Source organism: Nerophis ophidion, linkage group LG18, assembly GCF_033978795.1.
Source record: "Nerophis ophidion isolate RoL-2023_Sa linkage group LG18, RoL_Noph_v1.0, whole genome shotgun sequence".
Lineage (NCBI taxonomy): Eukaryota > Metazoa > Chordata > Actinopteri > Syngnathiformes > Syngnathidae > Nerophis > Nerophis ophidion.
In genome coordinates this window covers 5,049,429-5,073,725 of record NC_084628.1, presented here as the reverse complement: position 1 = coordinate 5,073,725, position 24,297 = coordinate 5,049,429, and the positions used below count along the sequence as shown (strand labels likewise).

The 24,297-nt window shown below is 34.9% G+C and overlaps 1 protein-coding gene across 1 annotated transcript; it reads right to left on the bottom strand.

Moving 5' to 3' along the window:
• On the bottom strand, positions 1–24,297 carry LOC133537516 (uncharacterized). The gene is made up of 5 exons (XM_061878591.1): positions 24,233–24,297; positions 18,208–18,274; positions 16,448–16,621; positions 966–1,375; positions 1–859 (listed from the first exon to the last, which is right to left on the bottom strand). Exons 3-5 carry the CDS (start codon positions 16,549–16,551, stop codon positions 639–641), a joined length of 735 nt encoding a protein of 244 aa, XP_061734575.1. The 5' UTR covers positions 16,552–16,621; positions 18,208–18,274; positions 24,233–24,297; the 3' UTR covers positions 1–638.

Below are 24,297 nucleotides of genomic sequence, written 5' to 3'. Positions count from 1 at the left end.
TGGAGATGATTGAAAAAAACGACTCCGTGTCGGCTCAGCTTCTCCATTATCCTGACATGGTGTCACAGTTAAGGACTACACGCCTACAGTGACCAAAGAATGGAAAAGTTGATGTTTCATTTTGCTTGATTGAAGCAGTGCTTTTGTCGTGTTCCCACCTTACAATACCTCTTGTATGCAGTTCAAAAAAGAAACACACAGACAGATGACTGTAACCTTCTTAAGTTCATTTTCCTTTCCCGTTTGACATATTGACTGTCCGCCATGTCCTACAATCATATTCCCTTTTTTAAATGCCTCATTTAATGCTTTTTTATTGCCCTTTAAAGCCTTCATTTACGCAAAACCATTAATACACACAACCACACTTCAAGTTGATGGACATCAGACTATATTGCTCATCATAACGCTAGTTTTGAGTGGATAACAAATTGTAATGATGTAACATTCAGTTATGCTTCCAGTCTGCTGTAATCGAAAAGGGATCAACATTTCTCATATTGAACTTCTATTTCATTATTGTGACCCAATTTTGGCCTGAAAACACCCTCTGTTTGGGAAAACTTACTAAGGATTCCTTCCACTTTTTTCCGCTTAAGGATGTGCTTTGGTGTTCCTGCAGGTTTGTTTCCAGGGCGTCAAAAAGGGACAGCATTTTGACACGTAGAAAAAAGAGGTCCAAATAAAGGCATACATTTGGGCTCTGCAGCATGTCTCATGGCAGCAAGGCGGAACAATGATATGAATACGCCGCTCTCAGGAAAGAGCTCTTGCTGGCCCGATTGTTGAGGAGGGCCGTCGCTGTATTTGTCTCCAACCAAGTCGCAGAGAGTTTGAAGTACTCTGACTTGGACCGGATCTGAAAGGGAAAAAAGAGCACAAACAATAGCAGAAGGAGAAAATGTGTTCAAAGCCCAATCACAAGTTGAAGTCAACAAAACAATGACATCATGAATGCTACTTACCTATTTTCAAGAGGACTTCTTCAATTCCTTCTTTTTCTGCCCACATTTTTTCCAACTCCTCCCTACATCCATCACATGGCGTCCATGATTTTTCTGCCTGTGGTTGATAACAGATAGTGTCCTCAATAGATGGGTTGCCTGCATCTCTCCTGTCTGGTGCCAGGAAAGCTGCCTTTTTATTCTCAGGTGGATTCAGGTAGCAAGCTATTGTGTACGCCGGGTGAAGGACCATAGGTGTGGACATTTGGTGATGGGCCAGCGGTGTGGGGATGGGAGGGGTGTACAGCCTCCATAGAGTGATCAAACTTGGCTGGTGAGGCCATTGGTTGATGGGCAGGATGCATGGTCTTCGTAGGGAAATGGACCTTTGATGTGGAGACCATATGGCAGGGGTGTCCAAACTTTTTCCACTGAAAAATCAAAGCAAGCGGGGGCCATTTTCATATTTTTGATTTGAAAAACCAATACAATATATGTATCAAAAATATACATTTAGGCCTCCACTCAGTTAGGGTTTTGGTCAAAAAAATATATTAAAAATGTGTCATTATTCAGTATTATTAGTATTGTTTTCAGTATTATTCATGTTTTAAATCTCTAGATCAACATTAGGGAAAAAATGGAAAAAACAGAAAATATGCAATATTTTCATCCAATAACTTTTTGAGGTGGAATATTTGAGATGATATAATAATTGAAGCCTTCATTTTGGATTTTGATTCATTATTATTTTTGGAGCAATGACACTTCAAAAAAAATCACACTAAAATAATTGGGGATCGAAAAGTGTCCTACTCATTAAAGTGTTAAAAAATAAATCATACATTTTTTCACTGTTTACTGTCGATGCATCAGTGTTGTCGGGTCTCCCACTAATTATCATTCAGAATAACCAGGAATTGAGATATTGCACAGGCAGCCCATACATACTGTGCCCTCTGGGCAACACTAGCAATGAAATGCCCAGTCACCTGGGAGTCTGGCCGCATAGTCGTTATAGCTGTTCAACCAACCTTTTTAAGTTACGGTTGGGTAGTTAACATGGGCGCCGATTGCATCGAACCTTGATAGTAGTTCAGCAAACCATTTTAAGTTACAGTTTTAACAAGTACCAAACGTTGAAACCGTGAGTCAGGATGGTGTGTGGAAAAGCTAAATGCCCGTGTCAGTCTCCCTGATAATAAAATTGTGAAAGCAAACTTTCTGACGAATGCTCTATTAAAATGTGACATTCGATATTGGTTTTACCATCAACTGGTGATTTTAATATGCTGCCCAGACATTTAAGTAGACCGTCAATGTTCTATTGATAGCAAAACCCTTGGACTCTGAAAGTTGTAACATGTTGGAAACTGTGAAAAGAGTAGTCGCTGCAAAGAAGGCTTTGTAGAAGCAAGAATTTTGGAAAATCCTGGACTTTCCAAAATGGTGTAATAGGTTTAAAAATGTGGAAACATTGTATTGTTGTACCGTTATTTGTAGTTATTTTCCTTTTTTATTAAACATTTAAAAGTAAATGAGGCCATTCCTGAAGGAATTGTGTACGAATGCTCCAATGCTGGGAGACTGACACAGGCATTTTGCTTTTACACACACCATTCTGACCCACGGTTTCAACATTTGGTACTTCTTAAAACCGCAACTTAAAAGGGTTGGCTAAACAGCTACTAAGGTACGAGGCTATTGGCGCCCATGTTAACTACCCAACCGTAACTTAAAAAGGTTGGTTGAACAGCTATAAGGACTACGCAGCCAGTCTGCGGCCGGGCAGACCTTCGCTGCTGTTGCCCGGAGGGCACAGCATGCATGGGCTGCCCGGCGGCCGGGCAGACCTTCGCTGCTGTTGCCCGGAGGGCACAGCATGCACGGGCAGACCTTCGCTGCTGTTGCCCGGGCTCCTTGTGTTTTCTTTCTACTTACTAAATATATCATTTCTGTTCCAAACAGCATCACTGATGTCAACGGCAACATTTGATGATCATTTGAAAAATTAATAATCCTGCGGTATAGGCATCTTTGGCAGGAGGTGTCTTCTGCCAAGGCATTTACTCTCCTGAAGGAATAAATAAAGTAGTATCTAATCTAAATTTATTGATGTCTTGGACAATTTTTCAATCGGTGGAGAATTATTGAAGTAATAACATGTTGAAATGACAAATTGTAATACGGAATTTCAGGTAAAACAGATAATTTTTCCACTTCTTATGCAGAAGAAAGCTTCGACGGTGGAACAGTTAAAACGCGTTGAAAAATGTGGAAGGAGTAGTCGCCAGAAAAAGCTATAGCACAAGTATTGTGCGGCTGAATCAAGTTCGTTTTTGGGAATTTTTGCGTAAGGCCCCCCCCCCCTTTACGACATTTTCGTGAAATAAAGTTTTCCAAAAATATGCATTTTCTGCCCTTTTTGGGTTTTGTCGGCACTTCTGAAGAAGTTTTGAGACATTTCCTACAACTATAGCACAAGTATTGTGCTGCTGAAGAAAGTTCGTTTTTGGGAATTTTTGCGTAAGGCCCCCCCCTTACGACATTTTCGAGAATTTTTTTTTCCAAAAATATGCATTTTCTGCCCTTTTAGGGTTTTGTCGGCACTTCTGAAGAAGTTTTGAGACATTTCCTACAACTATAGCACAAGTATTGTGCGACTGAAGAGAGTTCGTTTTTGTGAATTTTTGCGTAAGGCCCCCCCCCCCTTTACGACATTTTCGAGAAAAAAAGTTTTCCAAAAATATGCATTTTCTGCCCTTTTTGGATTTTGTCGGCACTTCTGAAGAGGTTTTGAGACATTTCCTACAACTATAGCACAAGTATTGTGCGGCTGAAGAAAGTTCGAAGGTGGAATGGTTTGAATAGGTTAAAACTTCGAAAAGTTGTATTGTTGTATCTTTATTTGTCATTTTTTTTTATTTTTTTTTTTTATTAAACATTAAAAACTAGATGAGGCAATTCCTGAAGGAATTGCGTGTGATTGCTCCAATGCTGATGATGAACTGAAATCCCGGAATTATTTTAGCATTGTTGAAATCAAGCACACAATTCCTGAAGAGTCTAAAAATTTTGAAGTTGGAACAGTTGGAATCAGATGGAATAAGTGGAACTTTGAAGGATGTCCCATTAATTTCAATAGGAATTTCCCCCAAATTAAGTCCATGAGTACTGTGCCTACCAGCAACATTAGCAATGACCTGCTAGTCCTTATAGTTGTTCAACCAACCCTTTTAAGTTACGGTTTGGTAGTTAACATGGACTACGATTGAAACCGTGATTCAGGATGGTGTGTGGAAAAGTTAAATTCCTGTGTCAAATGTCCAGACCACAAACAACAAGATTAAATAAATGTCTGTTGAAAAGTAATACTGAATTTGTCATTTGACTGGGGGTTCTGTTTGATTGATTTGTCAAAAAGTATTTGACAGTAAAGAAGACTGCCTATGTCCAGTGTAGATTAAAGTCTTGACATTACCTGACCTGTGTGATTGTTAGTGATGGGTTGATGAGGCGTTGCACAGCCTTTTGACACATTTATAAACTGTATTGATCCTGTGTCACTAAATGCTGACATCTGCTGGACATTAAAATTCCCTACAGGAAATCTATGGACCAACTCAACTGACACTGATTTTATGACCTAGTATATACAATAATATAAACCAAGTCATTGAATTTCATTTAGGATTATTTCATAACAAAACTGTAGTAGTTAACATAAAAACTATAGTAGTTAATAACATACAATTGTTGTAGTTAACATAAAAACGATAGTAATTAACATAAGAAACGATAGTAGTTAACATAAAACTATAGTAAACATAAAAACTATAGGAGTTAACTTCAAATGTCTAGTAGTTAATAACAAAACTATAGTAGTTAACATAAAACTATTATTTCACACAAAACTATAGTAGTTAACAAAAACTATCATAGTTAGCATAACTAATAGTTAATAACAAAACTATAGTAATTAATAACATACTGTCAAGCTATAGTAGTTAATAACATAAAATGTACAATAGTTAACATAAAACTATAGTAGTTAAAAATAAAACTATACAATATTAGTTGATATAAAACGATAGTAGTTAACATAAAAACGATAGTAGTTAACATAAAAAATGTAATAGTTAACATAAAAACTATAGGAGTTAACTTAAAAAGTCTAGTAGTTAATAACAAAACTATAGTAGTTAACATAAAAACTATAGTAGTTAATAACATAAAATTGTTGTAGTTAACATAAAAACGATAGTAGTTAACATAAAAAATGTAATAGTTAACATAAAAACTATAGGAGTTAACTTAAAAAGTCTAGTAGTTAATAACAAAACTATAGTAGTTAACATAAAAACTATAGTAGTTAATAACATAAAATTGTTGTTGTTAACATAGAAACGATAGTAATTAACATAAAAACGATAGTAGTTAACATAAAACTATAGTAAACATAAAAACTATAGGAGTTAACTTCAAATGTCTAGTAGTTAATAACAAAACTATAGTAGTTAACATAAAACTATATTATTTCACACAAAACTATAGTAGTTAACAAAAACTATCATAGTTAGCAAATCTAATAGTTAATAACAAAACTATAGTAAATAATAACATACTGTCAAACTATAGTAGTTAATAACATAAAATGTATAATAGTTAACATAAAACTACAGTAGTTAAAAACAAAACTATACAATAGTAGTTGATACAAAAACGATAGTAGTTAACAAAAACGATAGTAGTTCAAATAAAAAAAATGTAATAGTTAACATAAAAACTATAGGAGTTAACTTAAAAAGTCTAGTACTTAATAACAAAACTATAGTAGCTAACATAAAAACTATAGTAGTTAATATAAAATGTAAAATAGTTAACATAAAACTATAGTAGTTAAAAACAAAACTATACAATAGTAGTTGATATAAAAACGATAGTAGTTAACATAAAAACGATAGTAGTTAACATAAAAACGATAGTAGTTAACATAAAAAATGTAATAGTTAACATAAAAACTATAGGAGTTAACTTAAAAAGTCTAGTAGTTAATAACAAACCTATAGTACTTAACATAAAAACTATAGTAGTTAATAACATAAAATTGTTGTAGTTAACATAAAAACGATAGTAATTAACACAAAAAACGATAGTAGTTAACATAAAACTATAGTAAACATAAAAACTTGTAGGAGTTAACTCAAAAAATATTTTAGTTAATAACAAAACTGTAGTAGTTAACATAAAACTATATTATTTCACATAAAATTATAGTAGTTAACAAAAACTATAGTAGTTAACATAAAAACAATAGTAGTTGAAAACAAAATTTTAGTAGTTAAAACTATAGCAGTTAACATAAAAACTATAACAATTAATACAACTAGAGTAGTTAATAACAAAACTGTAGTAGTTAACATAAAACTACAGTAGTTATTAACATAAAAACTATAGTAGTAAACATAATTCTATAGTAGTTAACATAAAAACTATAGTAGTTAATAACAAAAACTATAGTAGTTAATCACATAAAAACCATAGTAGTTAACATAAAACTACAGTAGTTATTAACATAAAAACTATAGTAGTAAACATAAATCTATAGTAGTTAACATAAAAACTATAGTAGTTAATAACAAAAAACTATAGCAGTTAACATAAAAGCTATTGCAATTAATAACATAAAGCTATAGTAGTTAATAACCAGAGGTGGGTAGAGGAGCCAGAAATTGTACTCAAGTAAGAGTACTGTTACTTTACAGATGTATTACTCAAGTAAAAGTAAGGAGTAGTCACCCAAATATTTACTTGAGTAAAAGTAAAAAGTATGTTGTGAAAAAACTACTCAAGTACTGAGTAACTGATGAGTAACCTGTTCCTTTAATGATGACGGCAACAAGTAATGCACAAAAACATAAAAATAGCAATAAGCAAATTCAGAGCCAGGAATATCTCTTAAGCAACTAAAACAATGCTATATATTAAATAATAGTACATTAAAATAAGGCACAATAAATTAACATTGATTGAGACTTTTATTATTAGATAGCACAGTACAGTACATATTTTGTACAATTGAGCACTAAATGGTAACACCCCAATAAGTTTTTCAAGGTGTTTAAGTCGGGTCATGTGACCGCCTGGCTCTGTTTGATTGGTCCAAGGTCACCAGTGACTGCATGTGATTGGTGAAACGCTGGCATGTGTAGATTCTACTTGGAAAAACCAAAACAAACATTAACAGATCCATTCAAAAAAAGTAGCGAGTAGCGAGCTGAATGTAGATAAATGGATTGGAGTAAAAGTAGCCTTTCTTCTCTATAAATATACTCAAGTAAAAGTAAAAGTATGTTGCATAAAAACTACTGGTAGAAGTACAATGGATCCCAAAAGTTACTCAAGTAGATGTAACGGAGTAAATGTAGCGCGTTACTACCCACCTCTGATTATATTAGACTACAATTATTTAACATCAGATATTCCACTCAGAAATATTTATGGAGGAACATTTGGAATATTTTGTGTGTTTTCCCTTGAACAAAAAGTTGTTTTAATGACAAAAAATACAATCGAATGAAAATCTATAATTAACTAACTATAATTACATCTGAAGTTGATTTAGATGTGTGTATTTTATATATATATAAAATAGAATGGACTTTGTCATTTTATTTGCATATAAAGAGATGAAGGACTCCAACATAAGGTACAGTAGTGAGAACAAATATGGGCAGAAGAGGTAATAAAGGAAGAACTAACAATTGAAATAAACAGACTACTATCCAATCAAAATAATGAGCAATCCTGTACAATATACAACATTTTATAGGAATACAAAATACTGTACAATACACAGAACAAGACAAGAGTACCCAAGTAATAAATAACAATCATTGTCGGACATATTGCACTGGAAAGGTAGTATTGTAGGATATTGGATAGGGCTGATTTATTATTATTATTATTATAAGTTAGAGTTCAACATGGTGACAGCTCTGGGAAATAAGCTGTTTCTTCTGCCTCTGATGCACCTGCCCCATGGTAGCAGGTGGAAGCCATACATCCATATATATATACATACATATGTATATATGGATGCATATATGTATATACTGTATATGTATATGTATGCATATATATACACATGTATATATACACACATATATATATATATATATATATATATATATATATATATATACATGTATATATATATGTATACATATACATACACACACATATATATATATATATATATATATATATATATATATATATGAAGATGATCTGTAGCTGGTTCACTAAAATGATTTGGGATTCAAATGAAATATTCCATTTTGAATATATTGGAGGAACATTTTGCATATTTTTGTGTGTTTCCTGTAAAATGAATTACTAATTAAATATTCCCCTCAAGGTGATATATATAATGCATATTTCTTCCATGAACAAAACATAAAAGGCATAAAGCAAAAATATTAAAACCTTATATTGACGGAGCCAACGTTAGATAAGAATTTAAGCATTAAAAAAACACTTTAATGACTGAGACACCTTTGGGTCCTCGGGGCAAAACTTGAGGGAAGCCTTGAAGCTTACAAAAAAAAATAATAATAATAAATAAAAAACATTGGTTTTGAAAATGAAAAAGTTTGAGATGCTTTGATTTCTAAAAAGGTTTAGAGAGCCCTAGTTTAAGTTCCTGTTTCTATGAGCCAACATTTGACTTCCTGGCATAAACAACACATGACTACTGCTGTTATTAGCATCATTATTAATATTATTATCATGATCTATTTCATTCTTTTCTCCCTTCCTTGCACACAAACTGTAGCATCATGTGTGCACACTTCCTGCTCGCACTCTAAATGTTGTTTTACACTTAAGCAGACACCCGCGGGATCATTAGTCTGATTAGCAACAAATAAACTCACAGCCACAACAACCAATTGACTTGTGCTGCACACACACACACACACACACACACACACACACACACACACACACACACACACACAACAAACACAAAAGCAAACACATGAACTCCCAGCTAATACCTGTAATCCCCCACACCTGTGCGTGTGTGACCAACACTACACTGCCCCCTGTGGACACATGATGTAATGACATCAACACACACACAATCATCTGCATTTTTTTGTACTCAATCAACAAAGAATTATATATTCAGTGTAAAAAAATGCAATGTATAAAAATTCAGTGTAAAAAAATTCAGTACAAAAAATTGGTGTAAAAAAATTCAGTGTATTAAAATTCAGAGTATAAAAATGTAGCGTCAAAAAAATTCAGTGTAAAAATATTCAACATAAAAAAAATCAGTGCAAAAAATTCAGCGTAAAACAATTCAGTGGTAAAAATTTCAGTGCACAAAAATTCAGTGTGTAAAAAATCAGGGTAAAAAAATGCAATGTAAAAAAAAAGTATTTGTAAAGAAATTCAGTGTATAAATATTTGATGTAAAAAATATCAGTATATAAAAATTTAGTGTATGATTTCTGCGTAAAGAAAATTAGGTGTGAAAAATTTCAGCGTAAAAAATGCTTTGTCTATAAATACTCATAGTAAAAATTTCAGCGTATAAAATTTTGGTGTATAAAAATTCAGCGTAAAAAAAATCAGTGTAAAAAAATAAATGTGAAAAAAATTCAGTGCAAAAAAAAATTCTGTGTGTAAAAATTGACTGTAAATAATTTCAGTGCATAAAAATTCAGTGAAAAAAATGTCAGCGTATAAAAGTGTTGTGTTATAAAAATTCAGGGTGTAAAAATTCAGCATAAAAAAAATTCAGTGTAAAAAAATTCAGCTTGATAAAAATTTAGTGTAAAAAATTTTAGTGAATAAAAAGTCAGTGTGTAAAAATTCAGTGTAAAAAAAATGCAATGTATAAAAATTAAGTGTAAAAAAAGTATTTGTAAATAAATTCAGTGTATAAATATTTAATGTAAAAAAAATCAGTATATAAAAATTTAGTGTATGATTTCAGCGTAAAGAAAATTAGGTGTGAAAAATTTCAGCGTAAAAAATTCTGTGTATAAAAATTTGGCGTATAAAAATTCAGCGTAAAAAAAAATCTGTGTGAAAAAACGAATGTGAAAAAAATTCAGTGCAAAAAAAATTCTGTGTAGAAATTGAGTGTAAAAAATTTCAGTGCATAAAAATTCAGTGAAAACAATTTCGGCGTATAAAAGTGTTGTGTATAAAGTTTTAGGGTATAAAAATTCAGCATAAAAAAAATTCTGTGTAAAAAAATTCAATGTAAAAAAATTCAGCTTGAAAAAAATTCAGTGTAAAAAATTTCAGTGCATAAAAATGATGTCAACGGCAACATTTGATGATCATTTGAAAAATTAAAAATCCTGCGGTATAGGCATCTTTGGCAGGAGGTGTCTTCTGCCAAGGCATTTACTCTCCTGAAGGAATAAATAAAGTAGTATCTAATCTAAATTTATTGATGTCTTGGACAATTTTTCAATCGGTGGAGAATTGTTGAAGTAATAACATGTTGAAATGACAAATGGTAATACGGAATTTCGGGAAAACAGAGAATTTTTCCACTTCTTATGCAGAAGAAAGCTTCGACGGTGGAAAAGTTAAAACGCGTTGAAAAATGTGGAAGGTGTAGTCGCCAGAAAAAGGGTGGAAATAGGGCTTCGGAAAAGCAGGAATTCTGGAAAATCCTCAACTTTTTTTGACAAGGAAAAGGGGAAGTTTGAATTTCCAGAATGGTGCAATGAGTCGAAGGTGGAATGGTTTGAATAGGTTAAAACTTCGAAATGTTGTAATGTTGTATCTTTTTTTGGCGTTATTTTATTTTTTATTAAACATTAAAAACTAGATGAGGCAAATCCTGAAGGAATTGCGTGTGATTGCTCCAATGCTGATGATGAACTGAAATCTCAGAATTATTTTAGCATTGTTGAAATCAAGCACACAACTCCTGAAGTTGGAACAGTTGGAATCAGACGGAATAAGTGGAACTTTGAAGGATGTCCCATTGATTTCAATAGGAATTTCCCCAAAACTTAGTCCATGGGTACTGTGCCTATTAGCAACATTAGCAATGACCTGCTAGTCCTTATACTTGTTCAACCAACCCTTTTAAGTTACGGTTTGGTAGTTAACATGGACTACGATTGAAACCGTGATTCAGGATGGTGTGTGGAAAAGTTAAATTCCTGTGTCAAATGTCCAGACCACAAACAACAAGATTAAATGAATGTCTGTTGAAAAGTAATACTGAATTTGTCATTTGACTGGGGGTTCTGTTTGATTGATTTGTCAAAAAGTCTTTGACAGTAAAGAGGACTGCCTATGTCCAGTGTAGATTAAAGTCTTGACATTACCTGACCTGTGTGATTGTTAGTGATGAGTTGATGAGGCGTTGCACAGCCTTTTGACACATTTATAAACTGTATTGATCCTGTGTCACTAAATACTGACATCTGCTGGACATTAAAATTCCCTACAGGAAATCTATGGACCAACTCAACTGACACTGATTTTATGACCTAGTATATCCAATAATATAAACCAAGTCATTGAATTTCATTTAGGATTATTTCATATCTTCATTTAAATAATACTATATTTTTTTAAATACTTTTTAGATACAGTCAATAAATAATGTGAACATGTATCATAACATGGAAATCTAAGACAACGTGTTATGAATGAGGATAGTTGTGGACTGGGAATTCTTTTTTTTTTTTACACATGCGCTCTGATTACGCACTATTGATTGATTGATTGAAACTTTTATTAGTAGATTGCACAGTTCAGTACATATTCTGTACAATTGACCACTAAATGGTAACACCCGAATAAGTTTTTCAACTTAAGTCGGGGTCGGATTCCACGTTAATCAATTCATGGTAAAAACGTAATGAGTGATCCATCGAGCTGGATTTGAACCAGTGCCCTAAAGAACTCAGCATAAGCTAATACAGCTTTCCACTTCATCAACTGAGCTATCGAAAGGATTAGCTGTTACTGCACACCGACACAGTGTTTGGTTCATTGAGCTCGACGCAGATGTCGATGCATCAGTGTTGTCGGGTCTCCCACTAATTATCATTCAGAATAACCAGGAATTGAGATATTGCACAGGCAGCCCATGCATACTGTGCCCTCTGGGCAACAGTAGCAATGAAATGCCCAGTCACCTGGGAATCTGGCCGCATAGTCGTTATACCTGCTCAACCAACCTTTTTAAGTTACGGTTGGGTAGTTAACATGGGCGCCTATTGCATCGAACCTTGATAGCTGTTCAGCAAACCATTTTAAGTTACAGTTTTAACAAGTACCAATCGTTGAAACCGTGAGTCAGGATGGTGTGTGGAAAAGCTAAATGCCCTTGTCAGTCTCCCTGATAGTAAAATTGTGAAAGCAAACTTTTTGACGAAAGCTCTATTAAAATGTGACATTCGACATTGGTTTTACCATCGTCTGGTGATTTTGATGTGCTGCCCAAACAGTGAATAGCAAAACCCTTGGACTCTGAAAGTTGTAACATGTTGAAAACTGTGAAAAGAGTAATCGCTGCAAAGACTTTGTAGAAGCAAGAATTTTGGAAAATCCTGGACTTTCCAAAATGGTGTAATAGGTTAAAAAAATGTGGAACCATTGTATTGTTGTATCTTTATTTATAGTTATTTTCCTTTTTTATTAAACATTTAAATGAGGCCGTTCCTGAAGGAATTGTATACGAATGCTCCAATGCTGGGAGACTGACACAGGCATTTTGCTTTTACACACACCATTCTGACCCACGGTTTCAACACTTGGTACTTCTTAAAACCGTAACTTAAAAGGGTTGGCTAAACAGCTACTAAGGTACGAGGCAATTGGCACCCATGTTAACTACCCAACCGTTACTTAAAAAGGTTGGTAGAACAGCTATAAGGACTACGCAGCCCGTCTGCGGCCGGGCAGCCCTTCGCTGCTGTTGCCCGGAGGGCACAGCATGCATGGGCTGCCTGGGGGACACTTCGGATGGAACCAGCTACTAGCTGCTGTTGCCCGGGCTCCTTGTGATTTCTTTCTACTTACTAAATATATCATTCGGCGGCCGGGCAGCCCTTGCTGTTGAAGTAATAAAAAGAGAGAGGTACCTTGGGTAAGACGACATCCTTGTCCACTAGCCCTCTCAGGTGGGAGCAGCCGATGACGAAGAGATCGTTTCGGCCCCACGGCCTCTAATCATTCGCTTTACCAGATAAAACTGCAACATTCTCGAGCCTGCTGTCCTGGGGGACACTTCGGATGGAACCAGCTACTAGCTGCTGTTGCCCGGGCTCCTTGTGATTTCTTTCTACTTACTAAATATATCATTTCTGTTCCAAACAGCATCACTGATGTCAACGGCAACATTTGATGATCATTTGAAAAATTAAAAATCCTGCGGTATAGGCATCTTTGGCAGGAGGTGTCTTCTGCCAAGGCATTTACTCTCCTGAAGGAATAAATAAAGTAGTATCTAATCTAAATTTATTGATGTGTTGGACAATTTCTCAATCGGTGGAGAATTGTTGAAGTAATAACATGTTGAAATGACAAATGGTAATACGTAATTAAATGAAAACAGACAATTTTTCCACTTCTTATGCAGAAGAAAGCTTTGACGGTGGAACAGTTAAAACACGTTGAAAAATGTGGAAGGTGTAGTCGCCAGAAAAAGGGTGGAAATAGGGCTTCGGAAAAGCAGGAATTCTGGAAAATCCTCAACTTTTTTTGACAAGGAAAAGGGGAAGTTTCAATTTCCAGAATGGTGCAATGAGTCGAAGGTGGAATGGTTTGAATAGGTTAAAACTTCGAAATGTTGTATTGTATCTTTTTTTATCATTATTTTTATTTTTTATTAAACATTAAAAACTAGATGAGGCAATTCCTGAAGGAATTGCGTGTGATTGCTCCAATGCTGATGATGAACTGAAATCCCGGAATTATTTTAGCATTGTTGAAATCAAGCACACAATTCCTGAAGAGTCTGAAAATTTTGAAGTTGGAACAGTTGGAATCAGATGGAATAAGTGGAACTTTGAAGGATGTCCCATTGATTTCAATAGGAATTTCCCCAAAACCTATTCCATGAGTACTGTGCCTATTAGCAACATTAGCAATGACCTGCTAGTCCTTATAGTTTTTCAACCAACCCTTTTAAGTTACGGTTTGGTAGTTAACATGGACTACGATTGAAACCGTGATTCAGGATGGTGTGTGGAAAAGTTAAATTCCTGTGTCAAATGTCCAGACAACAAACAACAATAATTAAAAAATGTCTGTTGAAAAGTAATACTGAATTTGTCATTTGACTGGGGGCTCTGTTTGATTGATTTGTCAAAAAGTCTTTGACAGTAAAGAAGACTGCCTATGTCCAGTGTAGATTAAAGTCTTGACATTACCTGACCTGTGTGATTGTTAGTGATGGGTTGATGAGGCGTTGCACAGCCTTTTGACACATTTATAAACTGTATTGATCCTGTGTCACTAAATACTGACATCTGCTGGACATTAAAATTCCCTACAGGGCAGGGCAGGGCAGGGCAGGGCAGCTGTTGCCCGGTCTCCTTCTTTATTCGCTTTACTTACTAAATATAAAATTTCTGGTCCGAATAGCATCACTGATGTCAACGGCAACATTTGATGATTATTTGAAAAATAAGAAATCCTGCGGTATAGGCATCTTTGGCAGTCTGCTCTTTGCAGTTTTACATTTAATCAGGAGGTGTCTTCTGCCAAGGCATTTACTCTCCTGAAGGAATAAATAAAGTAGTATCTAATCTAAATTTATTGATGTCTTGGACAATTTCTCAATCGGTGGAGAATTGTTGAAGTAATAACATGTTGAAATGGCCGCAGGTGTATAGAATCAAGCACTTAGGCATGGAGACTGTTTTTACAAACATTTGTGAAAGAATGGGCCGCTCTCAGTGATTTCCAGCGTGGAACTGTCATTGGACGCCACCTTTGCAACAAATCCAGTGGCGAAATTTCCTCGCTCCTAAATATTCCAAAGTCAACTGCCGGCTTTATTATAAGAAAATGGAAGAGTTTGGGAACAACATCAACTCAGCCACCAATTAGTAGACCATGTAAACTGACAGAGAGGGGTCAGCGGAGAAATGACGGTGTGGTGTTGGTTTTCAGGAGTTGGGCTTGGCCCCTTAGTTCCAGTGAAAGGAACTTTGAATACTCCAGGATACCAAAACCTTTTGGACAATTCCACGCTCCTAACATGATTGTGCACCACTGCACAAAGCAAGGGCCATAAAGGCATGGATGACAGAGTCTGATGCAGCTGAACTTGACTGGCCTGCACAGAGTCCTGACCTGAACCCAATAGAACACCTTTGGGATGAATTAGAATGGAGACTGAGAGCCAGGCCTTCTCCACCAACATCAGTGTGTGACCTCCCCAATGCGCTTTTGGAAGAATGGTGGAAAATTCCTATAAAGACACTCGGCAACCTTGTGGACAGCCTTCCCAGAAAAGTTGAAGCTGTAATAGCTGCAAAAGGTGGACCCACATCATATTGAACGCTATGGGTTAGGAATGATATGGCCCTTCAAGTTCATATGTGAGTCAAGGCAGGTGGCCAGATACTTTTGGCAATATAGTGTATTTGTTGGCGGCGGTGGTTTGCCTTGGAATAATCCACTATTTTGCATAAATGGCTGTAAAAAAACATGAAATGCAAAACATTCATGTTTAGAATGAGTGTTGTCACAGTTCCACAATTAACGAATGTACTTTTAAATTCACTATAAATTTACAAGAATATTGGTCAATATTATTACATATGTAAATATATATTGTAAAACATTAATTAATTATTGAATTCACTACTTCTATTGAAAACTGCTTCAAACTGTCAAGTATTTAAAGAGGTCCTATTATTCGAGAACCACTGGACCAGGATGGCGCAAGCGGGGATCGAACCTGGAACCCTCAAGTTGCTGGCACGGCCGCTCTACCAACCAAGCTGTACCGCCCTTTAAAATGGTAATACTAACTGTGGGGTGTTTTACCGCGGTTATCATTAATACCATTCATGGTTACATCCCTAGAGTGATTTTAGATGTGGGAGGGGCCCACAGATGCACTCGCTGGTCACATGCATTCATGGTCTACAAAAGTCTTTCCAATGGATGAGTCACTTTTTGGAAAAAGAGGTCTGATTACTCAATATAGCTAGAAAGTGGTTACGTTGGCAACACTGATCCCTTCCTGCTACATGGTCTTATGCTCTGGCAGACCAAGTGAGTTACAAGGTGTCTATGAGCAATTTTATGGGAGACACTTGACATGGAGGTGATCATCTTTAGCCCGCTGTTCCTCCACAGCCAACCCGCTGGGCATCCTCATCGCCAACATGGCGTCTCCAAAGATCGCTCGCACGGCACAACTCCCACTTTTGGTGAGTTATATAGAATTACTGAATAGCTGATTAAAGGATCTCAAGGTAAAAATAAATGTTCACCTGTCATCCTTCAGATGTTGGTCTATGCCGTTGTTGCCTGCGTCAGCTGTTTCCTCGTCACCATGGGCATGCGGTGCAGTGCCCCCCCCCCCCGACGACGCCATCGGCCAGCGCAAAACATTCCACCTCGGAACCCTTCAGACATGGCTTCAAACTGGTAGGAAACATCCTGCACTGCAAAAAGTCAGTGTTCAAAAACGAGAAAAAAACAAATTAAAATTAGGGGTATTTAGCAATATTATCTGCCAATAAAAGAAGAAGGTTTATCTTGTCAAGACTTTCCAAAACAGGTCAAATTAGCAAACCTCTATGGACCAAAAAATACCTTAAAATAAGTATATTCTCACTAATAACAAGTGCACTTTTTTTGGTAGAAAAAAAGAGACCTTTTTCCTCAATATGTTGAAGAGTATTCTTACATGAAGTAAACGCTAAGGCCATTATCTTGACGTAACGATATGCGTTCGGCATCATGATTTTTTTTTTCATGCTTGAAGTAAGACATTTTTTTACTTTAAAAAAGCAGTTTTCTACTTGTGCTGATGACACAGATTTGCAACAGTTGATATTCTAGTTTCAAGCATGTTTTACTCAATATAGGTCATAAGAGTGTGGTACGCCAGCTGCACCGAAGCAGACAAACAGGCGATTCAGAGGGTCATAAAGTCTCCACAAAAAATCATCGGCTGCCCCCTGCCCTCCTTGAAGGATTGACATAACTCCCGGTACCTCAACAAAGCAAAAAGCATCACCAAGGACAGCACACACCCCGGCTTCCACCTGTTCCACCTGCTACCATCGGGCAGGCGCTTCAGGTGCATCAGAGCCAGAACAAACAGACTCAGAGACAGCTTCTTTCCCAGAGCTGTCACCATGTTGAACTCTAACTTAATAATAATAATAATAAAAATAATAATAATAATAATAATTCACCCCTATACAATATCCTACCCTAATACCCTACTGTGCAATACTACCCATCCATCCATTTTCTACCGCTTATTCCCTTCAAGTGCAATACGTCCGACACTGATTATTATTTATTACTTTGGTACTCTTGTCTTGTTCTGTATATTGTACAGTATTTTGTATTTCTATAGTGTTTTGTATATTGTACAGGATTGCTTCTTATTTTTATTGGATTGTAGTCTGTTTATTTCAATTGATAGTTTTTCCGTTATTACCTCTCGTGCCCATATTTGTTTCCACTACCGCACCTTAAGTTGGAGTCCTTAATCTCGTTCTATGCAAATATAATGACAATAAAGTCCATTCTATTGTATTTTATTCTATTCTATAACATCTCAGCAACAAGCTGTAATATCTTACTGAGATCATTTAGGAGCAAAACCCTTAAAACAAGTGAAACACTAACATCAAATCTGCTTAGTGAGAAGAATGATCTTATCAGACAGAAAAGAAGCAAATATCACCCTTATTTGAAACATTTCATCTTACTTTTTTTTTTGTGCAAATATATTTGATTTGATTTTACAGTTAAAATGACAAACAGTCACATCCACTCATACACACACACATACACACTTGAGGAGAGAGGTGCACATGAACTTTAACAACTCAAGGTTTACAGTACAGACATTATTAGAAAATATACCCAAATATTGTATATATATATATATATATACACATACACACACACATATATATATCCATACATATATATATACATATATCCATCCATCCTGCTGCGGCTCACGATCAGCAGGCTATCCAGATCACAGCAAAATGGATGAACATACCTCGGCATCAAGGATCCTCAGCAAGTGTTCACAAGATCACCTCCCGAGGGCCTGTCCACCGTACACACTTAGAGGGGAAAAAAAGGAAAAGTTACAGGGCTTGATCAATACAAAAAAAACTGAACAAAAAAGCAAGTAAACCATGACAAAACCATATCAGAAGTGACACAAGAAAAACAAGTGTAGTGTTGAATCAGTACAAAAGATAATAACAATAAAGATAAAAAAGGAATACAACTACAATAAGATGGCAGTTTAGTTTTTCTTTAAATCTCTATAAGTTATGCTTCAATATATGTCAGTAAAGGTTTCCAGGTTAATTCCCATTTGTTCATATTTGTAGAGTTTATAAATCTTATTTTTTCAAGAGTCATTACATTCACAAGTTCATTTAAGCAGTTCCTGAAGTTGGGTGCAGATAGACTATTCCAGTCTCTGAGAATGAGTCTTTTGGCCAAAACCGTCCCAAGCAGCAACACACTTCTAATATGTTTTGGAAGCTTTTGTGTTTCTGAAGACCACCCAAATAAGATCATATCCCTATCAGGGACAATTTTTCTCTGATATACCCCCGAGTAAAAAAAGAAAATGCTGGACCAAAATGATTGAATAATTGGACATCCCCAAAAGGAGTGAGACAATGATCCTTCAGCAGATTTACATTTATCACAAAGTGGAGATGTATCAGGATAAAATGTGTGTAATAAAACTTTCGAATAGTAAAAAGGATGAATCACTTTAAACTGTATGAGCCTATGTCTGCTGTTAATTGAGCACTTGTGAATTTGAGAGAGTGTCTGTTCCCATTGCTGATTGGGTATTGTTGTTCTTAGTTCCTGTTCCCATGCTCTTTTAACACTGTCTGCTGATGTCATGGACATAATGAAGCAGCTGACAAATTTAGCGATAGACTTTTTACTTGTGGGTGGTAAATTTAATACTTCTAAAAGAGGATGTTTTTCATTTACCAGCTGAGACTTTGAAATGTTTTCTTTGATAAATGTTTTTACCTGCAAATAGCAAAACCAACTGAATTGGGACAAATTAAATTTGATTCGCAATTGCTCAAATGACACAAGACTTTCCTCGACATAAATGTCTTTTATGCATTTAATTCCATTTGAGTACCAGTCAAAAAATGTTGTATCTGTTATCGATGGAATAAATGCATGATTGTGATATATTGGTGAATACATAGTTACATTGGAAATATTCAATTGTTTTTTAATTTGAGAAAGAATTTTGATAGAATTTCGTACTACAACACTATGACGTATTGATTTAATTGAAGAGACTGGTTTAGTCAAAAGTAGCGATAGCAATGATGTATAAGGTTTCACTAATGACTGCAGTTCCAATTTCAGCCATAAGGGAGCAGAATTAAGAGATTCATTATTTGGGGACCCCATCTTCCAATAGGTCAATGCTTCAGATTTGATGCCCAATAATAATTTTTGAACATTGGAAGATCCAGTCCCCCTTCCTCTGTAGATCTAAATAAGTGCTTTTTGGATATTCTGCGTTTTTTACATCCCCACACAAAATCTAGAACTAAAGATTCAAGTTTTTGGAAAAAATCTACAGGAATTACAATTGGTCAATTTTGAAAAAGATAAATACATTTTGGCAAGGTGATCATTTTGATAGCATTCACCTTGCCTAACATAGAGAGAGGTAGGGTCTTCCAATACTCAATACACACTTTCAGTCTCTCAAAGGCTTCAATAAAGTTCAACTTTAGTAATGATTCATCATTTTGAGATATTTTTAAGCCAAGATAGGATATGTAATTTTCTGCGACTTTAACTGGATTTTGACTGATCTCAACATGATCTCCTAGGAACATAAGCTCACTTTTGGACCAGTTTATTTTATAACCAGATATTCTACCAAAAGAGTCTACATATTCTAAAAGAAGTGGTAGTGCAACTTCTGGCTCAGTAAGTGTAACAAGTACATCATCTGCATAAAGTGAGATGAGACTCTCTGATGAGCCCACTGAAAATCCTTTAATATTAGACTTCATTCTTAAACCAATAGCCAGTGGTTCGAGGGCCAAATTGAAGAGTAAGGGCGAAAGGCAGTCACCCTGTCTCACTCCGCGGTGTAATTCAAAACTATCCGATATTACATTATTAGTTATGACATATGATTTTGGTGCAGAATAAATGATTTGAACCCATTTTATGAAATGTTCTCCCAATCCAAATAATTTGGGAACATGAACAAGATAAGCCCACTCAATTGAATCAAAAGCTTTATGAGCATCCAGAGTCAGGACGGCAGCCTTTTTGTTTCCTGTGCAGTCAGAGTACAATACGTTCAGTAATCTCCGTACATTGCCAAAAGAAGGTCTGTCCGGGATGAAACCCACCTGATCTGGATGAATCATTTCTGTTATGTGGTTGCGAGTACCTTAGTTAGAATCTTATGGTCTAAATTGAGCAGGGAGATAGGTCTATAATTGGCTGGATCAAGTGGATTTTTTCCCTTTTTTGGTATTATACATATATGGGCTTCATACAAAGAACTTGGAAGTTTGTTGTTCACAAAAGAATCATTTAACATTCTAAGTATTATAGGGGATAGTATTTCACTGAAAGCTTGATAAAACTCCGCACCAAATCCATCTGGACCAGGGCTTTTATTCAAGGAGAAAGATTTCAGTGCTTTTTGCAGTTCTTCAGTTGAAATAGTGTTGTCTAAAGAATTCTGATGATTTGGACTCAGTTGAGGTAAGTTTAATGTGGTAAAAAAAATCATTTAAATCATTAACCGATATAGCTGAATTAGATTGATATAATTCTGAATAAAAGTCTTTGAAGACATTATTGATATCCTTTAGATCTGTACATGTTTCACCTGTTTTTGAGCATATTTTGTGAATAGCAGCTTTGGCTTGATCTCCTTTGAGCTGTCTAGATAGAAGTTTTTGTGGTTTATCGGATATTTCAAAATGTTTTTGTTTATTTTTCAGCAGGAGTTTAGATACTTCCCCATGAAGAAGAAGAGAGTTGTATTCATTTTTCAGTTCCAGCATCTTATTGTAATCAGACTGCAAAAGAGAATTTATATGAATTTTTTCCATTTCTTTTTCTAATTCTCTCTGCCTTTTTCTTGTTTCTCTTTGTTTTGAGATTTCAAATGAAATGATATATCCTCTCACAGTAGCTTTAAGAGCTTCCCACAATGTGGAGTCTGAGACCTCTCCGTTATCATTCACCTCAATAAAATCTTGGATAATCTTGTTTATATACTCTTTAAGATCTTCAGATAATAATAGTTGTGGATTAAATCTCCATTTTTGTTTGATTTTAAGGAGATCAATTTGAATCTGCAAACTCCCAGGACTGTGATCTGAGATGATTCTACTATGGTACTCAGGATTACTGACATTGGAGAGGGCAGAGGCTTCCACTAAAAAGTAATCAATTCTCGTGTAGGAATTGTGTACAGCGGAGTAAAATGAATACTCCCTTTTATTAGGGTGTTTTACTCTCCATATGTCTATGATATTTCTTGATCTCATAAGATTATTAATAGTTTTAGTTGAGTTAGCAATGACATGAGATTTAGTTGACAATCTATCTAAAGTGGGGTCCAAAAGGCAGTTAAAATCACCACCAATGTAGATATGAGAGGAGCTATCATCAGGAAGTAGACCAAAGACTCCATGATAAAAGTTTGAGTCATCAGTGTTTGGTCCATAGATATTCCAAAAAGTTACTGGCTAGGATGTAATATGACCATTCAATAAAATAAATCTTCCATTAGGGTCAATTATTTTTGATGTAAGTATGAAAGGCACATTTTTATGAAATAAAATAGCTCCACCTCTAGCTTGTGAAGTAAAGGGTGCGTGATAAACCTGAGATATCCAGCTTGTTTGAAGTTTGTGTTGGTTGTCTTTACAGAGATGTGTTTCTTGTAAGAATACAACATCTGCTTTTAATGAATTTAAATGGGAAAAAACCTTCCCTGTCAAGCTATATTTCTAACAAAGACAAATCATTATTTCTTCTAGATTTTCCAGAACAACATTTTTAAAAAAGAAATTCAAGACTTTGAAATAAGATTTAAATTGGATTCTACAGATTTTCTAGATTTGCCAGAATAATTTTTGGGGAATTTCAATCATAATAAGTGTGAAGAAATATTTCACAAATATTTTTCCTTGTAAAAAACAGAAGCTAAAATGGAGAATTAAATTAAAATGTATTTATTATTATTTACAATAAAAAATAATACATTTATTTGAACATTGATTTCAATTTTCAGGAAAGAATTTAAAAGGTATATGTGTTTAAAAATCCTAAAATCATTTTTAAGGTTGTATTTTTTCTCTAAAATCGTCTTTCAGAAAGTTATAAGAAGCAAAGTAAAAAAAATAAATGAATTTATTTAAAAGCAAAGTAAAAAAATAAATGAATTTATAAACAAGTGAAGACCAAATCTTTAAAATATTTTCTTGGATTTTTTAATTCTATTTGAGTTTTGTCTCTCTTAGAATTAAAAATGTCGATCAAAGCGAGACCAGCTTGCTAGTAAATAAATACAATTTAAAGTATTTTTTGCCATTGCTCTAAACAAAAAATAATGACAAAAAAAAAAGCCATGTTATAATTAATTATTTTCAAAGCTACAATTAGTTCAAAATATTCACTTTAAAATGTTTTATGTGGTAAATATTGCATATATTGTGCAGTTGCCATATAAAAACCAAGTTTTCTTTGACAAAAGAGCATAAAAAAAACAAAATAATAGTTCAAATGTAAAATCAACAGATATATCTGAAGTTGATCTCGTAACTTAAGTTATAAAAAAAAAAACCTAATAAAAATGTATCACTTTCTGAGTGGGGCACCTTTTTGATCCCAAATATATTTACTGGTATTTTATTTATCTTTTCACTGTGATGACTCCAAAATAATAAAGAATTCAAATCAATGGTGTCCTGAATTATTGATCTTTTAGGGCTCTAATTACTAAATACTGCATATTTCTGTTTTACTATTAAAAAAACAAAGACGTTTTTGACAGAAATGCCATAAAACCTTTTTTTTTTTTTTAATGTTGATATAAAGATTTACTGTAAGCATTAAATAAAATATAAAACTTTGACTTATTTTTAACATGTTATTAACTGAGACCCTTTATGGTGCCCGGGACCCATAAAGGTAAAATAATCTTTAAAAATCTATATACCGTATTTCCTTGAATTGCCGCAGGACATATAGTATGCGCCTGCCTTGAATTACTGCCTTCGCAAAATAATTAGTGCATGCTTAGTATTACCGCCTGGTCAAACTGGTGACACTTCCCCTGTCATCATTTTCAAAATGGAGGAGGCTGATTTCAATAACGGTCATTTGAAATCGCATAAAGGGAAGAAGATGAACAGCTATTCAGTAGGATTTAAGGTCCAAGCTTACATCACAGTCATATTTTTACCGCATGCCTTTGGTAAGTGCCGGAGTGAAAGAGGTTTTAAAATATTTAGCGCATGCTTACTTTTACCGTATGCCTTTGGTAAGCGCAGGAGTGAGAAGAGGCTTTAAATGAATTATCGCCCCGGCGGCAATTCCAGGAAATACGGTATTTTGTTATGGTTTGAAAATGACAAATATCAAAATGGCCCCCGCATACTTCTATTTTTCCCTGTGCGGCCCTCAGTGGAAAAAGTTTGGACTCCCCTGGCCTAATGGTTGATAATTCTGATGTAAGTACACGGAAGGGAAATAAAGCAGGGTTTCTTCTTCACAATACTACTCAAATCAAAGTAAAAAGTCTTCTGTTTTCAGTGAAAACAAATGCAAGACAATTATTTGATCATTCCCAAACACGCCATCAGCTAATGACATACACCTGCTGCTTTATGCTAGCGCGTCATCTAGTGGCGCCATTATGTAAGACAACTATCAGCACAAAAAGTATGTTGCAGTAAAACTACTCTGACGAGTACATTTTTGTTTTCAAAGTGACGTAAGTGCATGTAACGGAGTAAATGTCGCACGTTACTACTCACCTCCGCAGATGTGTTGGACAAAAGCAAATCAGCGTGGAAAAATGGGCTTCTTTTGCATAAATCGC

Excerpts from the sequence above, each read along its gene's own strand:
- LOC133537516 (XM_061878591.1), bottom strand. The coding sequence starts at position 16,551 with ATGGCGTCGTCGGGGGGGGGGGGCACTGCACCGCATGCCCATGGTGAC. Across the intron at positions 1,376-16,447 it reads CAACATCTGAAGGATGACAG|TGGAAAAAGTTTGGACACCC; the intron begins GTGAACATTTAT and ends TTGATTTTTCAG. Across the intron at positions 860-965 it reads AGAAGTCCTCTTGAAAATAG|ATCCGGTCCAAGTCAGAGTA; the intron begins GTAAGTAGCATT and ends TTTCCCTTTCAG.